The sequence below is a fragment of the Notolabrus celidotus genome, chromosome 6, assembly GCF_009762535.1.
Source record: "Notolabrus celidotus isolate fNotCel1 chromosome 6, fNotCel1.pri, whole genome shotgun sequence".
NCBI classification, from domain to species: Eukaryota; Metazoa; Chordata; class Actinopteri; order Labriformes; family Labridae; genus Notolabrus; species Notolabrus celidotus.
In genome coordinates this window covers 36,928,536-36,950,704 of record NC_048277.1, presented here as the reverse complement: position 1 = coordinate 36,950,704, position 22,169 = coordinate 36,928,536, and the positions used below count along the sequence as shown (strand labels likewise).

The window sequence follows — 22,169 nt, the reverse complement described above, 5'->3', positions numbered from 1 at the left end:
TTTTTTTTTAACTGGTGGAAATGGGCTTCCGTACGTTTTCATCATTTTGTCTTATTTTTTATTTTTTTCTATTTATTTTATCTGAGATTAAAGTCAAAATTCTGAGAATAAAGTCAGAATTTTGAGAAAAAAGTCAGAATTCTGACTTTAATCTCAGAATAATAATTTAAAAAATAAATTTGACCTTAAATTTTTTTTTTCAGTGGACCCTAATCCTCTTCCGTATCTTCTTTTTTTTGTAAATCAAGTCCATGTTATTATTTTCACTGAGAGAAATCCCCGGACCGAACCACCGAAAACCCCTCCACCTAAAACCACTTCCTGGTTGTCCTTTGTACGCCGTGACGTCATGACGCAAAGACTCACACAACCGCATTGTTGTTGGGGGAAGAGAAGCTCGGGCAGTTGCAGAGCTCTGCCACTTCCAACAGCTTCAAATCAGTAACATCGATCCGTGTTAGTCCCCGACCCGCGTATAGAACCCGAAACCGGTTCCGTCGCCCTGGATACCCGTCGCTCACCTCCAGGAGTTACCGGGTCCAGCGCGAGCCGCGGCCGCCGTCGGATGAGCGGACTGAATGTGGATTTAACTGCCGCTTCGCTCCGCAGGCCGCGCCGCCATTGCTGCTGGATTTATAAACTGAATTCGTGAAAACACCCGAGGTAAGTTCACCCCCACTCTGCCCTCACTGTGTCCACATCACTGGGTCCACTCTGGACGGGGGTCCATCCGAATCCAGTCCTCGTCCTTCAGAGGGAAAGTCCTGTTTAGTGATCTGCTTCTTGTTGTGTTGGTCGCCATCTTTCCTCCCCCCTCAGCTTCATGCTAGCAGGCTAACGCTAGCCCGGTTTGTGGACGGAGTGTCCTAACGCGTTTCCCCCCCCTCTCGGAGGGGTGGCCGCCTGACAGGAGGGCTTCCCCGGGTAGTCCTGGATGGTACCAGACGTGTGGTGGGTGTACAGCTCAGAAAGGGGGCCGTGTTTACCCCACAGATCAACGTTTGGGTTCGGATGAGTCCAGGGAGCTAACGCTAACACAGCCAGGGGAGACGCTGAGCGAGCAGAGAGGCTGCCGAGGTGATTCAACAACACCCAGCTCTCTGCGGCTCCACCAGGCCGAGGAGGGGCTCCACCAGGCCGAGGAGGAGCCCCCCTCACGCTGCCTGTGCTCGGGGTGGAGGGGTGGAGGTGGACTTGCTCGCTCTACATTTGTCTCATTCATGAAGTGGAGCCTGTTTCCGCCCCTTTACTGTGTTACACTGTGCAGCCAACTCACAACACACTGATCTCATTTATTTATTAAGCTGCACACACACACACACACACACACACACAGAGACGCAGGGGCTTCCCATTCAAAGCTGTTTGTTGATCCTCATGTCCCATCTGCTCCTGTGAGGATACAGTTGTAATTGCATTAACATGAGTGAGTAAGATGCACTCATAATACACACCTGAGAGTGAATGAGCCGACAGTGCTGCAGATAATTGACTAAGTGTCCATAATAGTACACACACAGAATACCACACATTCCTGAGATTAGAGCTCAGGTGTCTTGTTTGTCCTCTTTATACTGCTTTTCCACCAAGGTGGTTTCAGGGCCGGTTCAGAGCCGGTGCTCGATTGAGAACCAGTTTTTTATGTTTTTTAATATCAGGGGGGAGGATGCCATGACCAAAAAGATAAACCAAACAAATTTCTGCCATTTTCCTGCAGCGGAAAAATAATGAAGAGAAAGCTAACGGATTCCAAGGCTAAGCAGTGCATCCTTGCGGTTTGGTCTAGGGATGCACCGATCCGATCCTGGTATCGGATATCGGCTAGATCGGACTCAAAAAGCTAGATAGGATATCAGTGACAAAGGGCCGATATATAGTGCCGATCCATGCGGCAGATCAATTCATCTCAGTTCTATGCTTTTCTGTGTTTACAACAGCCATGTGCGCCTCCTACGCCATCAGCGCCGCCCGGTGGAGCATGATGGAGGATAACTACAGAGGCTCTGTAGTTTAGCTGCATGTCACACTTCTTTTGCTAACAACTCCGCCGGAAACTCTCAACATGTGTAGTGTTAATAGTTCGACGGATGGCGGTCGCGCTGAAAAATATAATGGAAGCCCAAAGGAGGAAGTTTACGTCAGCGGTAGCCGACTGCAAAGAAGGAAGAAACCTTCTATTAATGGATTCAAAGTGCGAAAAAACGGACAGGTTATTGGATTTAATTGTTCCGGATCCTTGAAATGAAGGGATTCAGGCCTCTGGTTTAGCACTTAGAACCCAGGTACAGTTCACCATCAAGTCAGAAAAGCCTGAAGTTACCAAAACATGATTCTATCCTCACATTAAGGAATAGAGATTGTCAAAACAATACCAGGATCGGATCGGATTGGTATCGGTAGATACCAAAGCCCAGGTATTGATATCGGTATCGGGACCTAAAAAGTAGGATCGGTGCATCCCTAGTTTGGTCCTCGCCATCGTTGTTATTGTCAGAAAAGCGGTCACGGACGAGGTCGTCATGACGAGGCTCCCTCACGGGCTCGTGTGGGTGGAAAAACAAACTGGTGCAGAGTTAGTTACAAACCATCGCAAACACCAGCCCAAAACTAGAACCAGGTCTCTGTTGGTCGAACTTTAACACCAACAGCGACTGTGATGACTAGGGGTGTAACGGATCTTTTTAACAACGATGTGATTCGTATCTTGATTCGTGGTTACTGATACGATTAAAGGACGATATTGATTCATTTAGAACGATCCGATCCAAAACGATTCAGTGACTTGAAATCAATTCAGTAACTTTTTAGCCAAAAATTCAACCAGAGTGACTGAGGAATACATCCTTTGATACTGGACAGTCCTAGATTCCTGTTGTTTCTTGTAAGGGAATCAGGTATCAATTAATTATGGATATAAACAAACAAGTAAACAACAATTAATGAGCCACGTTTTGTCCTGCAACATGCTGGTGTGGCCTGAGGCTTCTGCAGAGCTGATGTTACCTTGATGAACGCTGTAAGAGGCGCCTGGACGGCCGGCGTTGTGTGAAATCCCATGGCGCCTTAGTAGGTGGTTGGATAGATTTGTGGTGTTGCCGTGGTAACTTTACTTGACCTTTACATATCCTACAAACAGCGAGCGACTTATTTAGAACATCTCCGTCTTTGCTTAAGCCAAAGTGTTTCCACACGCTGGACCGCGATGGTGGCTTGATCATTCCTCACTCCCTGGCTTCTCCTCTGCCGTCCGCCATGATATGTTTTGTTGTCTGCTGGCGCGTGGCAATGGCGTCACAGACAGGCAGCCTGAATTGAGTAACGTTTAACGTTTTTATCATTAAAAGTGTAAAAAAAAAAACCCACATCCATATAAAGTCTGCCGAGCTTAAATCCAATGTGTTATTTCCTAGTATCAATACAATCGATTTATTACCTTTTAAAATGATGTTAGATCGATACATGTCGTCTGGAAGGCCAACTTGCCGAGCACAGATCGATGTAGTCGGATCATAGGAATATAAATGGATACATCGATGTAGTAGATGAATCGTTACACCCCTAGTGATGACATTGTATTGAAAAACATAATCTTTAAGATGGACTCGGTCCTCTTTTGCAGCAATAACAGCTTCCTCTCTTCTTGGAAGGCTTTCCACAAGACGAGTGTTTCCGTGGGAACGTGTGCCCGTTCTTTCTGAAGAGCGTTCATGAGCTGAGGCACTGAAGGAGTACCGCTTCAGTTTTACCCCTTTCCGAGAGTTCTCAGTGAGGTTTAATCCTGAAAGACATGTCGCTGTTAGGAACCGAAGTTCTCGTGTCTTATCAAATCCACAAATCTTGGAAAAAATAATGTAGCTATCTCTAACTCTTCAAGGACAAATAAGAAAAAAACCCTGTGCTCTAATCTAAAAGAGGCATCAACAGTCTCTTCTCTGGCCTCCAAAGATGTCACTCGCGCCTTCTGTGTCCGTCAGAACCATTGGCTGTGGTGTGCATTCCTGTGCTTTAGGGTTAAAGGTGTAAAGTTATCCATCAATCTTCAATGGTCAGAGTTAGGAGTCAAGCCTGAGTGGTTGGGGTAAGATGGTGGGCAAGGCAGAGAGTGTAATCGGGCCCAAAGGTTATGGTTAGGTACATAGCCAACTGACCAGTACCAGGGTTAGGGTTAGGTACACAACCCACGGACCAGTACCAAAGGTTATGGTTAGGTACACAACTTACGGACCAGTACCAAGGGTTAGGGTTAGGTACATATCCCACGGACCAGTACCAAGGGTTAGGGTTAGGTACACAACCCACGGACCAGTACCAAGGGTTAGGGTTAGGTACACAACCCACGGCCTAGTACCAAGGGTTAGGGTTACGTACATATCCCACTGACCCATACCTAGGGTCAGGGTTAGGTACACAACCCACGGACCAGTACCAAGGGTTAAGGTTAGGTACACAACCCACGGCCTAGTACCAAGGGTTAGGGTTAGGTACATATCCCACTGACCCATACCTAGGGTCAGGGTTAGGTACACAACCCACGGACCAGTACCAAGGGTTAAGGTTAGGTACAAAGTCTTTCGGCTGAAAACCGAAAATTCACTTTTGGGCCATTTTCGGCTGAAAATATTCGGTGGCCGAATTTTCGGTGCATCCCTAAGGTACACAGCCCAGTGACCAGTACCAAGGGTCACAGTAAGGTACATGGCCCCCTGACCAGTACCAAGGGTAAGGGTTAGGCATTCAGCCCAAAATACATAGATTAGGTTTTGCATCAGAAGTTCAACAGAAAATGCAATACAAATACAAGCTAACCGGTTGCTACATGCAGTGTGAAGGTCGGCAGGATATAAAGATAAAATGCAATTTGCAAAGACGTTTCAATTTGCAACATCAATAAGATCGATTATTGAAATCTGCGTTTGAGCTGTAACTTTGCACATTAACGTTGTGGATGTAGACCGACAAAAACAATGGAATATAAGCGGACTGACCTAATGTTCCCTTTTCATTAATTCATGCATGTAGTGCTTTTTGGCATTCAGAGATCATCTTTAAGTATTGAAACTTGTTGAGTATTAAAACTTTATCACAATAATCACATACTAAATATGTTGGCAAAGATCTGTTGGGGCAACAAAGCCTGAGCTTGACCATGTGACAGACTAAACTGTTGCTTGGTTTCATGCTGCACTGCTGAGATAAATGCTTACTATAGACAAGAGAAGGCCTTGTAAGATTACAGTGTGTGTAGACGTGGTGTCTTCCACCTCCCGCATACCTGTAGAACACTGTTGTTCTTTCTCTTTTGATTGTCTATAACTGAGGGGTCACATCTTTGTAAACATACATTAGATGCCTGACGTGAGACAGAGCCTGCTCTGTGTGCTGCTTGTTGCTTCACAGAAAGAATTAACAACAAATGTTTTTGATGTTGAGCACTTTCTGCCTCATTACACCAGTGACTCTGTTTTCTGTTGTCAGGGTCTTTGCGGTTTCAAAATGAAGAAAAAAAGTCGACATCACCGCCCGGCAGTGCTGAAGAGAGACTCCTCTCCCATCAAGCCGTCACCCAACAGGGAGACGCTGACGTACGCAGAGGCGCAGCGGATAGTCGAGCTGGAGGTGGACGGCCGAGTGCACCGGCTCAGCATCTACGACAAGCTGGATGTAATCAACGACGATGACCCCACGGCTCAAGAGATCATGGAGTGCAACAGCAACAAGGAGAACAACGAGAAGCCCCAGCAGGTCCTGGTGCGCTCTGTGCGCCTAAAAAACAACCAGCAGAAGAAGAACGCTGCGCTCACCGCTGCACACGGAGGCAACGGCACACACGGCAATGCCAGCGGCCTGTTAGAGCCAAAGGTTAGAACGGTTGAATACAATCTGCCGGTGGTGCCGAGGAGGCCCGCAGCTTATTACAAATATATGGAGAGGACGGAAGAGGAGCTGGACGAGGAGGTGGAGTACGACATGGACGAGGAGGACTACGCCTGGCTGGAGCTAATCAACGAGAAGAGGAAGAGCGAGGGCGTCAGCCAGGTGTCGCACAACCTGTTTGAGTTTCTCATGGACCGCTTCGAGAAAGAGTCGTACCAGGCCACTCAGGGTCAGAGCGACCTGCAGTCACTGGTGGACGAGGACGCCGTCTGCTGCATCTGCATGGACGGGGACGGAGCGGACAGTAACGTCATTCTCTTCTGTGACTCGTGCAACATCGCCGTGCACCAGGAGTGCTACGGCGTGCCGTACATCCCCGAGGGCCAGTGGCTGTGCCGGCACTGCCTGCAGTGTCCATCGCGGCCCGCTGAGTGCGTCTTCTGTCCGAACCGAGGCGGAGCCCTGAAGAGGACGGACGACGACCGCTGGGGTCATGTAGCGTGCGCTCTGTGGGTGCCTGAGGTCGGCTTCTCCGACACAGTTTTCATCGAGCCCATCGATGGCGTTCGTAATATTCCCCCTGCACGCTGGAAGCTCACCTGCTACCTTTGTAAAGAGAAAGGTGTCGGGGCTTGCATCCAGTGTGACAAGATCAACTGTTACACAGCCTTCCACGTCAGCTGCGCGCAGAAGGCCGGCCTCTACATGAGGATGGAGCCCATCAAGGAGGTGACGTCGTCCGGCGCCTCCACCTTCTCTGTGAAAAAGACATCGTACTGCTGCAGCCACACCCCCGAGGGCTGCGACCGCCGGCCTCTGAGCATCTACGAGGAGCCCCATCCCAAAAACGGTGCCTGCCACAAGAGGGCTGATAAGAGGGGGAAGTCTCGAGCCAAGGGCTGGCAGAAGAAGAAGAGTAAGAGAGTGGAGCCGGAGCCAGAACCTGAACCTGAGACCCCAGCCAACACTGGACCCAGTATCACTGTTTCAAGGTAGACTTGCATTTCAAGTCATTCTTACAAAATTGGGGCCCCTCCAAAAGCAGGAGGAGATGTTTAGCCTCACATTCACTATAAATGATTTAAAGACTCCAATCAAATGTGTAAAACTTCTTGTTTAAAGTTTGTTTCTCTCTTCTAAACATCTCTGTCTGTCTCTATCCATCAGCTTCGACACCATCCTGAACCAGGTGGCGGTTCAGAGGAAGCGTGTCTTCGTGGAGCGGGTGTTTAGTTACTGGGTGCAGAAGAGGCAGTCGAGGAACAACGTGCCGCTGATCCGCCGGCTGCAGGCCACCCCTCAACCGCCCAAAATCAAACCGGTGGTCAGTGCAGATCGCTCTCTCTGGATTCTGAACGCAGCGTTTAAAGTTCTCAAGTCGTTCTCACTGAAAGTAAACTTGTTTGTCTGCAGGACCGCGTGGAGAGCAATCAGGCGCTGAAGGAGCAACTGAAGGAATGGCACCGCCTCCGCCACGACCTGGAGAGAGCTCGTCTGCTGCTGGAGCTCATCAGGAAGAGAGAGAAGCTGAAGAGGGAGGAGGTAGAGTCATTTCATCTTTTACCTTTATCCACGAACTGCTGAGTTTTATTTGCCTCACCTACCTTTCCAATTCTTCCCTGTGGTCCTTGTTCCCGTGCGATGATACTTTGTGTAACGGTTGTCGTTCTGTGCGTCCTCCGTCAGATGAAGCTGCAGCAGTCGGCGCTGGAGGTGCAGCTGACTCCGTTCAACATTCTGCTGAGAGCTGTGCTCCAGCAGCTGCAGGAGAAGGACCAGTACAGCATTTTCACTCAGCCTGTCAACATCAAGGAGGTCTGTCACCATTTATACCTCAGTCGATTTCACCTCTACTGTCGATCAATAACACTCCAGTGTCCTGGATGCAGCAGGAAAGTCCTGGGAAGTGACTGAATAGAGCAAAGTCCATAACATCTGTGAAATCTCAAAGCTTAAAGGTTCACTTGCCTCTGAAGTTTTAACCTGTCCCCTCTAACTCGTCTCCTCTGTCTCCTGCAGGTCCCCGACTACCTGGACCACATTAGGAACCCCATGGACTTCTCCACCATGAGGCAACGCATCGACGCCCACGAGTACAGAAGCCTGGAGGATTTTGAGGGCGACTTCAACCTCATGATCTCCAACTGTATGTCCTACAACGCCAAGGATACGTTTTTCTACAAGGCAGCTCAGCGGATGCTGGACCACGGGGGAGTGATCCTCCGCAGGGCCAGCAGAGAGGCCGACAGGATCGGCTTCGACTTCCCCAGCGGGCTACATCTACCGGAGGCCCCTAAGCCGGAGCCTCCGCCCCGGTTCTCCTGGGAGGATGGTGAGTTTTTATGAAGAGCATCTGTCCGTCAAAGTAAGATAGAAAAAGTGTTGTTGTGATGTGACCCTCTCTCTCTCTCTCTCTCTCTCTCTCTCTCGCAGTGGACCGCATACTGAGCCCCTCCTACCGTCAGAAGACCCCTCTGGAGGACCAGCTGAAGGAGCTGCTGGAGAAGCTGGACCTGAGCACGGCCATGAAGCACAGCCCGTCCCGCAGCAAGAGGCTCAAGCTGCTGAAGAAGAGCATCACGGAGGTCCGCAGTGAGATCAACCTGAAGAAGCCCCACCGCTCGAAGACCACGGTCACTCCAGAGACCAGCTCCCCCCCCACAGAGTCCGAGGAGAAACCACTACCAGAGCCTCCCACGCCGGCGCCGCAGGAGGAGGAGAAGCCTTTACCTCCACCAGCGTTTGAGCTGCTGACCTCCCTGTCAGCCCTCGACACATTGCCGAGCGACCCGGGTCCCCCTCTGAAAACCCGCAGATCCAGCGTGGACCCCGTTCCCATGGAGCTCGATGGCAACAAAGACACTTCTACCTCAGTGCTCCCTTCGAACACCCCGAACGGGCACATCCTTGACCCGCCGCTCCTCAACGGGAACCTCCACACGGAAGCCTCCGGCACCTGCAACCGACGGACCAACAACCTGTTTCGCAAGTCCAAGAGTGCCAGCCCTCAGAAACCCCCCAAGACCCCAGAGGCTACTTCCGCACCCACGTCACCCCTGGGTGCAAAAACCTTCCTGTCTGTGGTCATCCCTCGCCTGGAGACGCTCCTCCTTCCGAAGAAGAGGAAACGCAGCTGTAGTGCCGACGCCGAGGAGGACGAGGAGGAGTCGCCGATAAAACGCCTCGGCACAGGTAGAGCAGCGCTCTCTGACTCTCTCCTGTCTGAGAGTTTGAATCCAAAGAGTAACATCGCTTTTGTTTTCCAGGTATTGCGAATGGTTTTGTGGTTGAAGAGGAGGAGGAAAATGAGGAGGATGTCTCTCCGTCTCCTCGCCTGCTGGAGCCTCGCCGGCGCTGTGCCTCTGAGTCAAGCATCTCCTCCAGCGGGAGCATCCTCTGCAGCACCAGGTGAGACCGAGAGGACAAACTCAGAGCCGTACACTCGAGAGGATTCTGACCTCTTCACCAATCAATCAATCTTTATTCATAAAGCGCCAAATCACAATAAGTGTTCTCCTCAGACTCTTTCCAAACAGAGCAGGTCTAGACCGTACTCTATGTTCTATTATTAACAAAGACCCAACATCAAGACAGGATCAGATCCAGTCCCATCTTACAGACAGGACTCAGTCTGATCTCATCTTAATCCACCATGAGCAGAGCACTTTGCAACATTTAGCAAGTTACAGTGGCAAGGACAAACTTCCTTTAACAGGCAGAAACCTCCAGCAGGACCAGACTCATGTTAGACACACATCTGCTGAGACCGTGTTGGAGAGAGGGATAGAGGGAGATGAAGAGAGAGAGAGAGATGATAGTGGGGAGACGGATAGTAGTAGTTGTAGCAGCTGGAGTCTGGCACGTCCACAGCAGCAGAGATCTAGAGGAACCTACGAGACAAGGGAGCTCAGGGACTCCAGAAAGGTCTATGGTTAGTAACTTTAATGGGACAGGAAGAGTTAAAGTAAGTGACAGGCAGAGAGATGAGAGAGAGGGAAGGACAGGATCATAGTGTTTTAGTTCCACCAGCAGTCTAAGCTTATAGCAGCATTTAGCAAGTTACAGTGGCAAGGACAAACTTCCTTTAACAGGCAGAAACCTCCAGCAGGACCAGACTCATGTTAGATGTTAGACACACAGTTGCCTCAACTGAGTTGGGGGTTGGAGAGAGGGACAGTGGATAATAAAAGAGAGAGAGAGATGATAGTGGTGAGACGGATAGTAGTAGTTGGAGCAGCTGGAGTCTGGCACGTCCACAGCAGCAGGTCAGAGCAAACCTACGGGACAAGGGAGCTCAGGGACTCCAGAAAGGTCTATGGTTAGTAACTTTAATGGAACCGAGAGAGTTAAAGTAAGAGACAGGCAGAGAGAGGAGAGAGAGGGAAAGACAGGATCCCAGTGCGTCAGTCTAAGCCTATAGCAGCATAACTAAGACCTGGTCCCAGCCTGAGCTAGCCCTAAATATAAGCTTTATCAAAAAGCCACACAAATGCCTCAAACTCCTCCTGTCCTCGCTCTCCTCTCCCTCAGCACCGTCACAGTGTCTAAAAGCGGGAAAGGGCGGCCCGCAGCTCGACGGAGCACCGTGGACGACAAAAGCACTCTGATGACCTGCATCGAGAACGGAGAGTTCACCGCAGCTGCCAAGATCTCTACAGGTGAGCCGAGCGTCTGTCCTCTCTGTGCCGGCCTTCACACCATGCACGGAGCCTCACAGCCTGATCTGGCCGAAGTGATCCACTGCAGCATTTAGACCTTAACGTGAAGAACTGGGCCCGGATCTTAAACAAAGTGTAAACAAACACAGAGGAACCTGCAGACTCACACACTCAGTTAAAGACCCTGAATGCCTCACATGCACACTTTAATGAGACTGTGTGTTTGGAGGAGTAGATTTCTCTTCCTACTTTAAGAGATGTGTGTGTGAGTGAGTGTGTGTGTGTGTGTGTGTGTGTGCAGACTGGTGGTGCTCTGTGTCTGTTGCTGTGAACACTTCATAACGTGCTTGTCGTTGTTTCTGTAGAGGTGTGGAAGCCCCCCGCTGCTTCTCCATTTGTTCTGGAGCCTCTTAAACTAGTTTGGGCTAAGTGTAGTGGATATCCCTCCTACCCCGCCCTGGTGAGTGAGTGTCAGTGCTCTCTGTGTCTCATTTCCCATCTGCCCCTCTGCCATTGTGCGTGCCGTAGCTCGTGATTTGTGCTCACAGCCATGCAGCAGATGTCAGCCGGGCCGATCGTGGACCGCTCATCGCGTGTGTGTGTGTGCGTGCGTGCGCGTGTGTGGAGTCAGCCGCTTCGCTCAGAGCGTGTCGGCTCGACTCGGCCTGGCATGCTTGTGTCTCTTGAGTGCGGGCTTCTTCTCTCCGGCTGCTGCCACCCGGATGTTCTCCATCTCGTCTCTGGCGTGGGAGCGGGGTTCACTCATTCTCTGCCTCTCTCTCTCTCTGTGTGTTTTCCCCGGTCCTCACAGATCATGGACCCCAGAGCTCGGAGGACGGCGTGCCAGCACAAAGGGGTGGAGCTTCCCCAGCCGCCACAGGACGTTCTCAGGGCCGGAGAGCGGATGCAGTTCAGGTCCGAAGAGAAACTCTTCCTCGTCCACTTCTTCGACAGCAGACGCAGCTGGTGAGGAGGTCACGAACTCATGCTGGAAAGAGCTTAGTGGTTAAATCCAAAGGTTACTGTCTGTGAGTCAGCGGCACAGGCTTCATCTCTTACCCATGATCCTTTGCTGCCTAGAAAAACAACAACTAAAGATCTGAGATATCCAAACATCAGGGCCCGTATGCACGTCCAGCCATTAGCTATGAAAACGGGCCGTTTGTCCTAGAAAGAAATGGATCAGCGGTCTGCATGAGCCAGGTTAACGCCCCAACAAAGCATTACATTTAATGGAGGTAGACCCCAGCAGGATTACCTCACCTGTTGGGCTGTTTAAAGGATGTGTCAGTCAGCACAAACGTGAAGTTCTGTCCCACCTGGCTCACCGTCAGGCTGTCCATGCTGAAGGGGAAGCAGAACTTACTGTGTTCAGAGTTCCCCAGTCTGTGTAACCTGCAGGATACTGTCGTTTCACCTCCGGCCCTGAGGTGTGAACTCCTGGCTGTGAAACCTCCAGAAAGACCTCCAACGTGGACTCAGGGCTCTCCTTGATTCGGGACCCCATCCTGGTGTGTCAGCCCGCCGCGACTGTCCGCGAAGCAGCGGCACAGGCTTCCTCACTTACCCATGATCCTTTGCTGCCTAGAAAAACAACAACTAAAGATCTGAGATATGCAAACATCAGGGCCCGTATGCACGTCCAGCCATTAGTGATGAAAACGGTCCGTTTGTCCTAGAAAGAAATGGAGCAGCGTTCTGCATGAGCCAGGTTAACACCCCAACAAAGCATTACATTTAATGGAGGTAGACCCCACCATTACAGGTGCTAACAACAGGATTACCTCACCTGTTAGGCCGTTTAAAGGATGGAGGACATCGTGATTATGTGTTACCGTTTAAGACCAAATATGAGAAGACAACAGATATTTAGGGATCGAACGGATCCTTTGGAAAAGTATGACGATGTTGAAATATACAGCAAATTTAGATTTAGGAGACGCCACATAATTCTGAGGTAACCCTCAGCAACACTGTGAAGTGGATCCTTCCCAAACAACTCCGTTAACAAGTCCTCATCCTTCAATGGGGGGACAGGTGGTCCTCCACCTGGACCACGTTGGTGGCGGTGCTTGTTGCTCAAAGCCGCTTTCATATTGCTGATTTTATTTCGTAGGTCTTCTACTGAGCGTGCTCAGAAACACCACACGCATTGACCAGGTTCAAGATCTGAAGCCAGACTTTCCCTTCCTCCTTGTTTGTTCTCTTTGAGGATTGACTTGCTGATAACAGATGTTTGTTCATTCTAGATTCTAAAAATCAAATGTCAGTTTCTTCTTGATCTTCTCTCAGTCACAGCGGCACCTACTGCTCGCCATGTTTATTGTTGTTTATGCGTAGTAGGCATGCACTGTTTGAATTTGTTGGATCAGGGTTTTCCAGGAGGTTCCCCGGACATATGACGTTTTGCACCAGCCTCGCTTTCATGGCGCAATTAGTTAATTGGATGATTATTTGCACGGCCAAATGGGCCGTTCCATAACAGTACGTGAAGACTAATGGTCCCGTTTGTGTGATGACTGGACGTGCATACGGGCCCTGGTCTTTAATTTTCCCTTCAGAGGGTCACCTCTCGTCTCTTCTTTATGAAGACATGATGGATAATCAGGAGCAAAGATGGGATGTAAAGATTTGAATCAATTCACAAGAAATACCTCGTCATTGTTAATAATAGTAAGGTCAAATAAAGGGAAGTTTTCAGAGAATAAGAACTAAATGAAGGTGGCGTGTCCACTGCCAATGTTTTTTGTGCTGGGAGCGCCCACAACCTCAGTCTCAGAGCGCTTATCACCAGTGTTTACTGTTACTAGGTAACAAAAGTAAAAAAAAAAAAAGGCACTTCCGTATCCAGTCAGGTCTGTTTTAAAATGCTCTGTATGATTCACACATGCTTTCATTCAACTGCATTTTAACATGAAACTGTAAAAATATTGATAGAAATCGTGTCAGAGCATCAGCAGCAGCTCTAAACCAGGAAGTCACATCTCGACAAAGCGAGTGTGAGGACTTTTCTCCTCCTCACGGACCTCTGTCACTGTGTTGACAAAGATGATTGCAGAAGTCCCGCCCCTTCTTGATTCTGATTGGTCGGTGATCAAGATAACATAAGATAAGATATTACTTTATTGATCCCCCGGGGGGAAATTCAGTCAGTGGTCAGCATGGTGCAGTCTGTGGCCTCCGTTACTGTTCAACAGTCTGATGGCGGTGGGCACAAAGGAGCGCCTGAAGCGTTCAGTCTTGCACCGTGGTGGAATGATGCGTTGACTGAACGAGCTCCCCATCAGCCACAGCTCATCATGGAGAGGGTGAGAGGGGTTGTCCAGGATGGCTCGCAGTTTGTCCATCAACCTCCTCTCAGCCACTGACTCCACACTGTCCAGCTCTAAACCAACCACAGAGCGAGCCTTCTTTACCAGCTTGTTGAGCTTGCTGGCCTCACCCGTCTTGATGCCTCCACCCCCAGCACGCCACAGCAAAGAAGAGAGCACTGGCCACCACAGACTGATAGAAGGTCTTCAGAAGCCTGCTGCAGACACTGAAGGACCTGAGGACCTGAGTAACATTGATGACGGCAGTGTTCCAAAAGTTGAACTGTTTTTAAACTGAGAGCGCTCAGAGCGCTGCGACAAAAATCAGCTGACGCTTAGAGCGTTTTTGCGCTGGCAGTGGACACGCCCCCGAACTGTGGCGTCCCTGAAGTAAAGAGAAGAAGCTTCTCTGTCCGTCCCGCTCCACCCTGACACTCTCTCTCCTCTCTCCTCTCTCCTCAGGCAATGGCTTCCTAAATCCAAGATGGCGCCGTTCGGGATCAACCAGACGCTGGACAGAATCAAGCTGAAGGAGGCTCGCTGCTCCTCTGTCCGAAAAGCTGTGCAGCTCGCCTTCGACCGAGCCATGGACCACCTGACCCGCGTCGGCAGCGAGCACCAGCTGAGTGCAGACCTCGCCGCCGCTGCAGATTGAACTCCTCCTCCTCTCATCCTCCCATCATCCGTCTCTCCTCTTTCAGCCTTTTGTTTCAATCACAGCAGAGCAGCTCAGTCTCTGCCTCATACGCACAACAAAAAAACACACACACACACACACATCATGTTTACCATATCCTGCTAACTGGATCGTCTTCATGTCTCCCCCCCCTTCTGTCTGATATACTGTAGCTTGTGACGGCCATCTTGTTTTGTCAAAGAGCTATGCAACGAAAAACGACTCGGTCATCGGGTGCAAAAAGTCGAGAGAAAAACAAAATCATGCCTGGGCTATGAGGACCGAAAAATCAGGGGTCTCAACCTGTTGAATGTGTCAGAGTTTGACCTCTGACCTCTTTTAAATGTGCTGCAAGACTGCTGCGACAGCCTCACTGCCACCGACATGTCCATCAGCGTGCAGCGGTGCGGCTGCAGCAGCTCCTGTAAATATCCTGTACAAGGCCTGACACTAATTTATTCACTCCCTCAGTTTGTTTGGGTACATGGTGTTCACATATTTATACAGTCGGAGGTGATGATCCACGTCCTCGCTGGCACTGACGCTGTCGGCCTTTTTTTTCCGCTGGTGCTATCTCTACACGGAGAAACAACAAACATGCATACTGTAACGAACGTTTTTATTTCAGCTCTTTTTTTACCGTTTTTGTAACTTATTGAGTTCTCAAGCTTCACGTTCTCTCGTCTCTGGCATTAATTTTTTCGTGTGTTCGCATCTGTTTTTTTTTTTTTTTTTACCTGAATGTTTTTACTGGACTACTTCGACATTTTTTTTTGGTTTGTACATATTTATATAAAATCTATATAGAAGCTCTCAAAAAGTTTAAAAATGCCGAAAGTGCATCATTCACACCGAAACCAAAAAAAATCTGCTGCCCACAAGGTTCCCACTAATGTGTTTTTACAGTTGTGTTTCAGCCTTTCTGTTTGCGTGCTGTGATGAGTTTGAGTCTTCTGTCATCTTTTTCACCTGAACTGAACTGAGCTACAGTCAGCTGTAGGAGAGAAGAGAATGTGCCTGTACTAATTTATTGTAAAGCAGAAAATGTATATGCATTACTTTATAGAGAGAGTATTGTAAGAAAATACTACGGGCACACGAGGAGCCACATGTAGAGGCGCCTCTTCTTCTGTTGTTTTGTGACCTTTTTTTTTATTTTTTATTCTTTGGATCAATAGCATTAAATCTGAGAGGTGAGGTGATAGTGTTTGATGTTTTATTTTGGCGGGGTAGGGATGGGTAGACTTCCTGTTTTGTTTGGCCCCTCTGGATGTGGATGTTGTGTGTGTAAATAGATTTGGTACTTTAGCTGATTCTCTGGGAAAAACCACAGTTATAGCCAACGGGAGCCGACCAGCCGACAGCAGGCCGGTGGGATTTTTATACTAAAACACTGAAAAATTAAAATATGTTATTGAATCACCATCATGAGTCTCCGGATTTTATTATTACAACTATCTTCAATATGGTCGTATTTCTTTGTATTTTTCTTTTGCTTCTTTTTAACTAATTTTATCGTTTTAAAAGGTTTTTTTCTCAATCAATCTTTATTTATATATCGCACCAAATCACAACATGAAGACAGGAACAGAAAAGCCAGGGAGACAAGTAGAAGGAAAGAGAACAGAATAAATGTTGAAGGAAAGGATGGGATAAGAAAAGGAGACATAAAGGATGAAGAAACATGGAAAGAACAAAGACAGAAAGAAGGAAAGAAAGCTGAAAGGAATGAAAGAAAGAAAGAAAAAATTAATGGATAAAGGAATGAAAGAAAGAAAGGAGAAAAGAAAGACTGATAGACAGACCCATATAAAGGAATCTACATTTACAGCAGCAGGCCGGAGGAACCCACGAGACAAGGGAGCTCAGGGACTCCTGAAAGGTCTATGGAAACAGAAAAGTGAGGGAGACCAGTAGAAAGAAAAAGAACAGAATAAATGGTTAAGGAATGACAGAAAGAAAGGACCGGATAAGAAAAGGAGACATAAAGGAATGAAAGGAAAATGTAGTAAAAAACAGAAAGAAGGAAATAAGGAATGAAAGGAAAAAGGAATAAAAGAAAGAAAGAAAGGAAGAAAGAAAGGAAAAAGGAATTAAAGGAAAAATGAATAAAAGAAAGAAAGAATGAAAGGAAAAAGGAATAAAAGAAAGAAAGAATGAAAGGAAAAAGGAATAAAAGAAAGAAAGGAGAAAAGAAAGAATGAAAGACAGACCCATATAAAGGAATCTACGTTTACAGCAGCAGGCCGGCGGAACCCACAAGACAAGGGAGCTCAGGGACTCCAGAAAGGTCTATGAAAACAGAAAAGTCAGGGAGACAAGTAGAAAGAAAAAGAACTGAATAAATGGTGAAAGAATGACAGAAGGAAAGGATGGGATAAGACAAGGAGACATAAAGGATGGAAGGAATGAAAGGAAAATGTAGTAAAAAAACAAAAAGAAGGAAGGAAAGAAAGAAAGAGGAAGAAATAAGGAAATAAGGAATGAAAGGAAAAATGAATAAAACAAAGAAGGAAGGAATGAAAGGAAAAAGAAATAAAAGACAGAAAGAAAGAAAGAAAGAAAGAAAGAAAGAATTAAAGAAGGAATTAAAGGAAAAAGAAATAAAAGAAAGAAAGAAGGAAATAAGGAATGAAAGGAAGAAAGAAGGAAGGAAAGAAAGAAAGAGAAAGAAAGGAGAAAGGAATTAAAGGAAAAAGAAATAAAAGACAGAAAGAAATGAAAAAGGAATAAATGAAAGAAAGAAGGAAATAAGGAATGAAAGGAAAACGGAATGAAAGAAAGAAAGCAGAAAAGAAAGAATGAAAGACAAACCCATTTAAAATAATCTACGTTTACAGCAGCAGGCTGGAGGAACCCACGAGACAAGGGAGCTCAGGGACTCAAGAAAGGTCTATGAAAACAGAAAAGTGAGGGAGACAAGCAGAAGGAAAAAGAACAGAATAAATGGTGAAGGAATGACAGAAGGAAAGGACGGGATAAGAAAAGGAGACATAAAGGCCGAAAGGAATGAAAGGGAAATGTAGTAAAAAACAGAAAGAAGGAAGGAAAGAAAGAAAGAAGGAAATAAGAAATGAAAGGAAAAGGGAGTAAAAGACAGAAAGAAGGAGATAAAGAAAGAAAGATTGAAAGACAGAGCTCAGGGACTCCAGAAAGGTCCAAGAAAACAGAAAAGTGAGGGAGACAAGTAGAAAGAAAAAGAACAGAATAAATGTTGAAGGAATGACAGAAAGAAAGGACCGGATAAGACAAGGAGACATAAAGGAAAGAAAGGAAAAAGTAATAAAAGAAAGTATGAAGGAAAGAAAGAAAAAGAAAGGAGTTAAAGGAAAAAGGAATAAAAGAAAAAAAGAAAGAAATAAGGAATAAAAGAAAGAGAAAGAAAGGAATTAAAGGAAAAAGAAATAAAAGACAGAAAGAAAGAAAGGAATTAAAGAAAGAAAGAAGGATATAAGGAATGAAAGGAAGTAGAAAGAAAAAGAACAGAATAAATGTTGAAGGAATGACAGAAGGAAAGGACGGGATAAGAAAAGGAGACATAAAGGAAGAAAGGAATGAAAGGAAAATCTAGTAAAAAACAGAAAGATGGAAGGAAAGAAAGAAAGAAGGAAATAAGAAATGAAAGGAAAAGGGAGTAAAAGACAGAAAGAAGGAGATAAAGAAAGAAAGATTGAAAGACAGAGCTCAGGGACTCCAGAAAGGTCCAAGAAAACAGAAAAGTGAGGGAGACCAGTAGAAAGAAAAAGAACAGAATAAATGGTGAAGGAATGACAGAAAGAAAGGACGGGATAAGAAAAGGAGACATAAAGGACGAAAGGAATAAAAGGAAAATGTAGTAAAAAACAGAAAGAAGGAAGGAAAGAAAGAAAGAAGGAAGGAAAGAAAGAAAGAAAGAAAGAAGGAAATAAGGAAATAAGGAATGAAAGAAAGAAAGAAGGAATGAAAGAAGGAATGAAAGAAGGAAGGAAGGAATGAAAGGAAAAGGGAGTAAAAGACAGAAAGAAGGAAGGAAAGAAGGAGATAAAGAAAGACAGATTGAGAGACAGAGCTCAGGGACACCAGAAAGGTCTATGGTTAGTAACTTTAAAGGGACAGGGAGGCTTCATTATTTCATTTCGCGTGTCATAATCCTGGACCTTATTTGAAAACACATTTTGAGTGACATTCTTCGCTTGACCCAGTCTCATCTTCCAGACAAGGACAAACTTCCTTTAACAGGCAGAAACCTCCAGCAGGACCAGACTCATGTTAGACACACATCTGCTGAGACCCTTAAGGACTGGGTTGGCTTATTACACAGTTTGTTGGTTAAGTCCCCTCAACTTACACCAAACTAAACAATCTAACGTCACATCTAATGAATAAAGGATTTACTCACTGCCTTCACTGACTTCAAGGTGAGTACAGACACATATGAGTCTAAATGCCTCTTTAAAGTGTAAAATGACCATGAGCAAACTTTAAAAAATAAAACAAACACACATCAGTAAAGATGTGCAGTGCAGACGCAGCGTGCTCACCTGATTTCTACAACCTAAAGCTCTTGTTTTAACACTTAGGACCATGTTTAAATGATCTAATACACACGGTGCATGACCTAAAGTGACCTTAAGTGACCTAAAGTGACCTTAAGTGAGGAGTGCTTCAGGTGTCAAACAACTGACACTTTGCACCTATCATCAGCTTCTAATTTGTTGTGGTTTTTTTGGTGTTTTTTTTCTGTTGTATGACTTCTCCAACATCCCTGCACATCCTGACCCGACCACAGGGGGGAGCTGTTGTTCTGTGGGAGTAAGAACAGCAGCCTGAGTGGGAAGCTGTTGAAGGTAAAGCTTCCTGATAAGCGTCCTGTTTGTTGACAGCAGACAGTGAGGGGGATGGAGGCAGACAGTCAGCAGATTCCCCCCTCTGGAATGTGAAGTGTTGATGTTTTACGAGCTTCTGAGGGTCATTATCGTCCTGAAATAACAAATGTTTTCCCAGTTGGCACGCTCCGTTCAGACTGCAGCAGGTTTCCTCTCCTTTCCCTCGCTTTCATTTCATCCTCTGCTGCAGAGACTCGTCCCCACAGCAGCAGGACGCTGTCGCCGTCGCCGCCACCGCCACCGCCGCCTCAGACGCAGGAGGTTTTCTGTGTGATACAGCGTTCAGTCTGATGGCTCAGATTTGGTTTAATTAAATCGTAGAGTCTTCCTCTTCAAAGTGTGTTATGCAGCTTTTGGTGATCTTTAGAGAAAACCTCATGAGAGTTCTCTCTTTGTCTTTGTTAACGTCGACTCAAACTGTGACTGGGGGCCAAACACCGGGAGCATGTCTTTGTTTCCAGGGTCAGATGTTCTTGAGCATGAAGTCCTTTTCATTTAGGAAACTTTTCAAAGGGTTTCAGGTTCAGGACTTCATCTATTGTAGCTTTTTAAACATCCAAAATGGTCATGATGTTAGTTTGACCCCCGGACATAAACCGGGCAAAGAAAGCGTCTGATCTGACCGACTCATCGCTGCAAAGGAGCTAGTGCTGCAAAACTGAAGCACTTTGTCTCTTTTGTACGAACCAAGGCCTCAGTTTATAGAAATAAAACATGCAACTATGTTGACATGTGGCCTGTGACTGCAGGGCGCCATAGGATGCATGACTTACATCGGACTTCCACGTGATCTGTGCACAGAGCAGGACCACCGGACAGCTGGAGTCATGTGACCGAGGTTTTCCCACGGTAATCCCTGAATCAAGGATTCTCCTCCTCCTCCTCTCCTCATCCATGTTGTCTTTCTGGTCCTCTGAAAACCTCTGACCTGTTGACTCCAGGCCTGGCTCCGCTCATCATGACTTTGGTTTGTTGTTGTAGTTAAGTGAAATACGATCTGGTGATAACACAGAGTGTTTTATTCTGAAAATTAACCGGATGTTTTCATTTTGTTTTGGTGAAACCTGACTTCCTGTCCCGCTCCATCTGCTCTGTTGAGATTGATGCGTCGTGCTCCGGCATCCGGCACAAATAGAAGTCTTGCGTATCTGATCCGGAGGACTCCGACCTGCCGGATCAGAGCGGAAACACAACGGAGCGGATCCAGTGGAAGTTAACACATTGACTAGAATAGAAACCTATCAGATCTGGTGCCATGATGGATCAGAGACGGACCGGAGTGCTCCATCAAAAGGAGAGAAGGTGTCTCCCTCCCAGACCCTTATTAGTAGATTATTCCAAAGCAGAGGAACCTGATTACTGAAGGCTCTACTTCCCATACTACTATGAAGACTTTAAAGGTGACATATCATGCAAAATTGACTTTCTAATGGTTCTTTACCTGAAATATGTGTCCCTGTCTACAAACCCCCCGAGAATGAAAAGAATCCATTCTGCCCCTGTTCTGATTTCTCCACCTTTCTGTAAATGTGTGTGAAATGAGCCGTTTCAGACTTCAGTGTTTTTGTTACGTAACAACAATATCCGGTCTGTAACAGGAAGTCAGAGCTCGGAGCTTGTTCAGCCCATAGACTGTATAAAATAATACTGAATCCCTCCCCCGTTTTTCATTACCTGCACACATGTGTGCTAACAAGGAGCTTAGGAGGGAGGCATGCTAGTTGTAGGCTGTCTTAATGAACACAAAGGTCGGTTTTACTCCCCACGTCTGCAGATTTGAAGATCTAGTGGATGATTTTTATTTATCATGGATAAGTGCTAGCGCTAGTTAGCATAGCCACATAGCTACATGTTCGTAGCTGTGTACCAAGACACACGTCGACATACTGATAAATAAAACAACAAGAAACACTAAATCTGTGACCAATCGTTCAGAAAGGTCCTGCTGCAGGCGCCTCTCCGTCAGGATCAGATTCAGAGGGTTGAAGTAACGCGATCTCTGAGCAGCCGTGTATATTCAGCCAACATGTAAACATTAGATCAACGTGCTGGAGAGCCGAGGCACATCCACTTCCGAAGGGGGCGTGGTCAGAGGGAAAACAGACTGTTCTGATGAGGACTGAAGAAGAGGACTTTTCAGGCAGACCAAAATCTGATTTCAAAGTGTTTTTTTGAGCATAAACTTTAAAGACATGTTTTGGGGACCTCTTAGACCAATATATGTTGATGAAAAAAGCGTGATATGTCCCCTTTAAGTTACAGAGAAGCCTGTAGCAGCATAACTAAGCCCCTGTCTATCCTGTACTAAGCTAGCAGCAGCATAATAAAGGCCTGGCCCCAGCATGAGCCAGACCTCACCATAAACTTTTTCGAAAAAGGAAGGAACTAGGGTCCTGTTACTGAAGGCTCTACTTCCCATACTACCTTTGAAGACTTATAGAGAGCAAAAGAGAGAGGAGGAGACGGGAGCTTGGTTTGTCACATCTCCTAGCAGCATAGCAAGGGCCTGATCCAAGCCTGAGCCTTACTAAGAATAGAAGTCTAAAAAAATAGAAGTCTTGTGTATCTGATCCGGAGGGCTCCGGCCAAGACGCAACCTCCGACCGTGAGAATTGAATCCCATGAGGAAGTGTTAAAAACTGCAGTTCATTAAGTGTCCACTTGAGGCTGGCTCAGGAAACTACATACACACCAATTCAAAAAAGCCGATCTTTACAGCAGAAATAAACATGTTTACAGCCTGGTTCAAAAGACGAGTGTAGTCTGGAAGATATTAAGATAACGG

General features: G+C 46.8%; 1 protein-coding gene across 4 annotated transcripts; it reads left to right on the top strand.

Annotated features, from left to right (window-relative positions):
• Positions 1 to 335: 335 nt before the first annotated feature.
• On the top strand, positions 336 to 15,944 carry LOC117814679 (bromodomain-containing protein 1-like). 4 transcript variants are annotated; one of them, XM_034686143.1, is made up of 12 exons: positions 352 to 663; positions 5,476 to 6,866; positions 7,042 to 7,198; positions 7,288 to 7,416; positions 7,561 to 7,689; positions 7,894 to 8,206; positions 8,308 to 9,066; positions 9,141 to 9,282; positions 10,405 to 10,532; positions 10,898 to 10,992; positions 11,344 to 11,498; positions 14,306 to 15,944. In XM_034686143.1, the coding sequence occupies exons 2-12, from the start codon at positions 5,494 to 5,496 to the stop codon at positions 14,496 to 14,498; spliced, it is 3,573 nt and encodes a 1,190-aa protein (XP_034542034.1). In that variant the 5' UTR covers positions 352 to 663; positions 5,476 to 5,493; the 3' UTR covers positions 14,499 to 15,944. The 4 variants fall into 4 exon arrangements, with proteins under 4 accessions (XP_034542035.1, XP_034542036.1, XP_034542034.1 ...); XM_034686144.1 differs by lacking the exon at positions 10,898 to 10,992 and having other exon boundaries at positions 336 to 663; XM_034686145.1 differs by lacking the exons at positions 10,405 to 10,532; positions 10,898 to 10,992 and having other exon boundaries at positions 343 to 663.
• Positions 15,945 to 22,169: the final 6,225 nt, after the last annotated feature.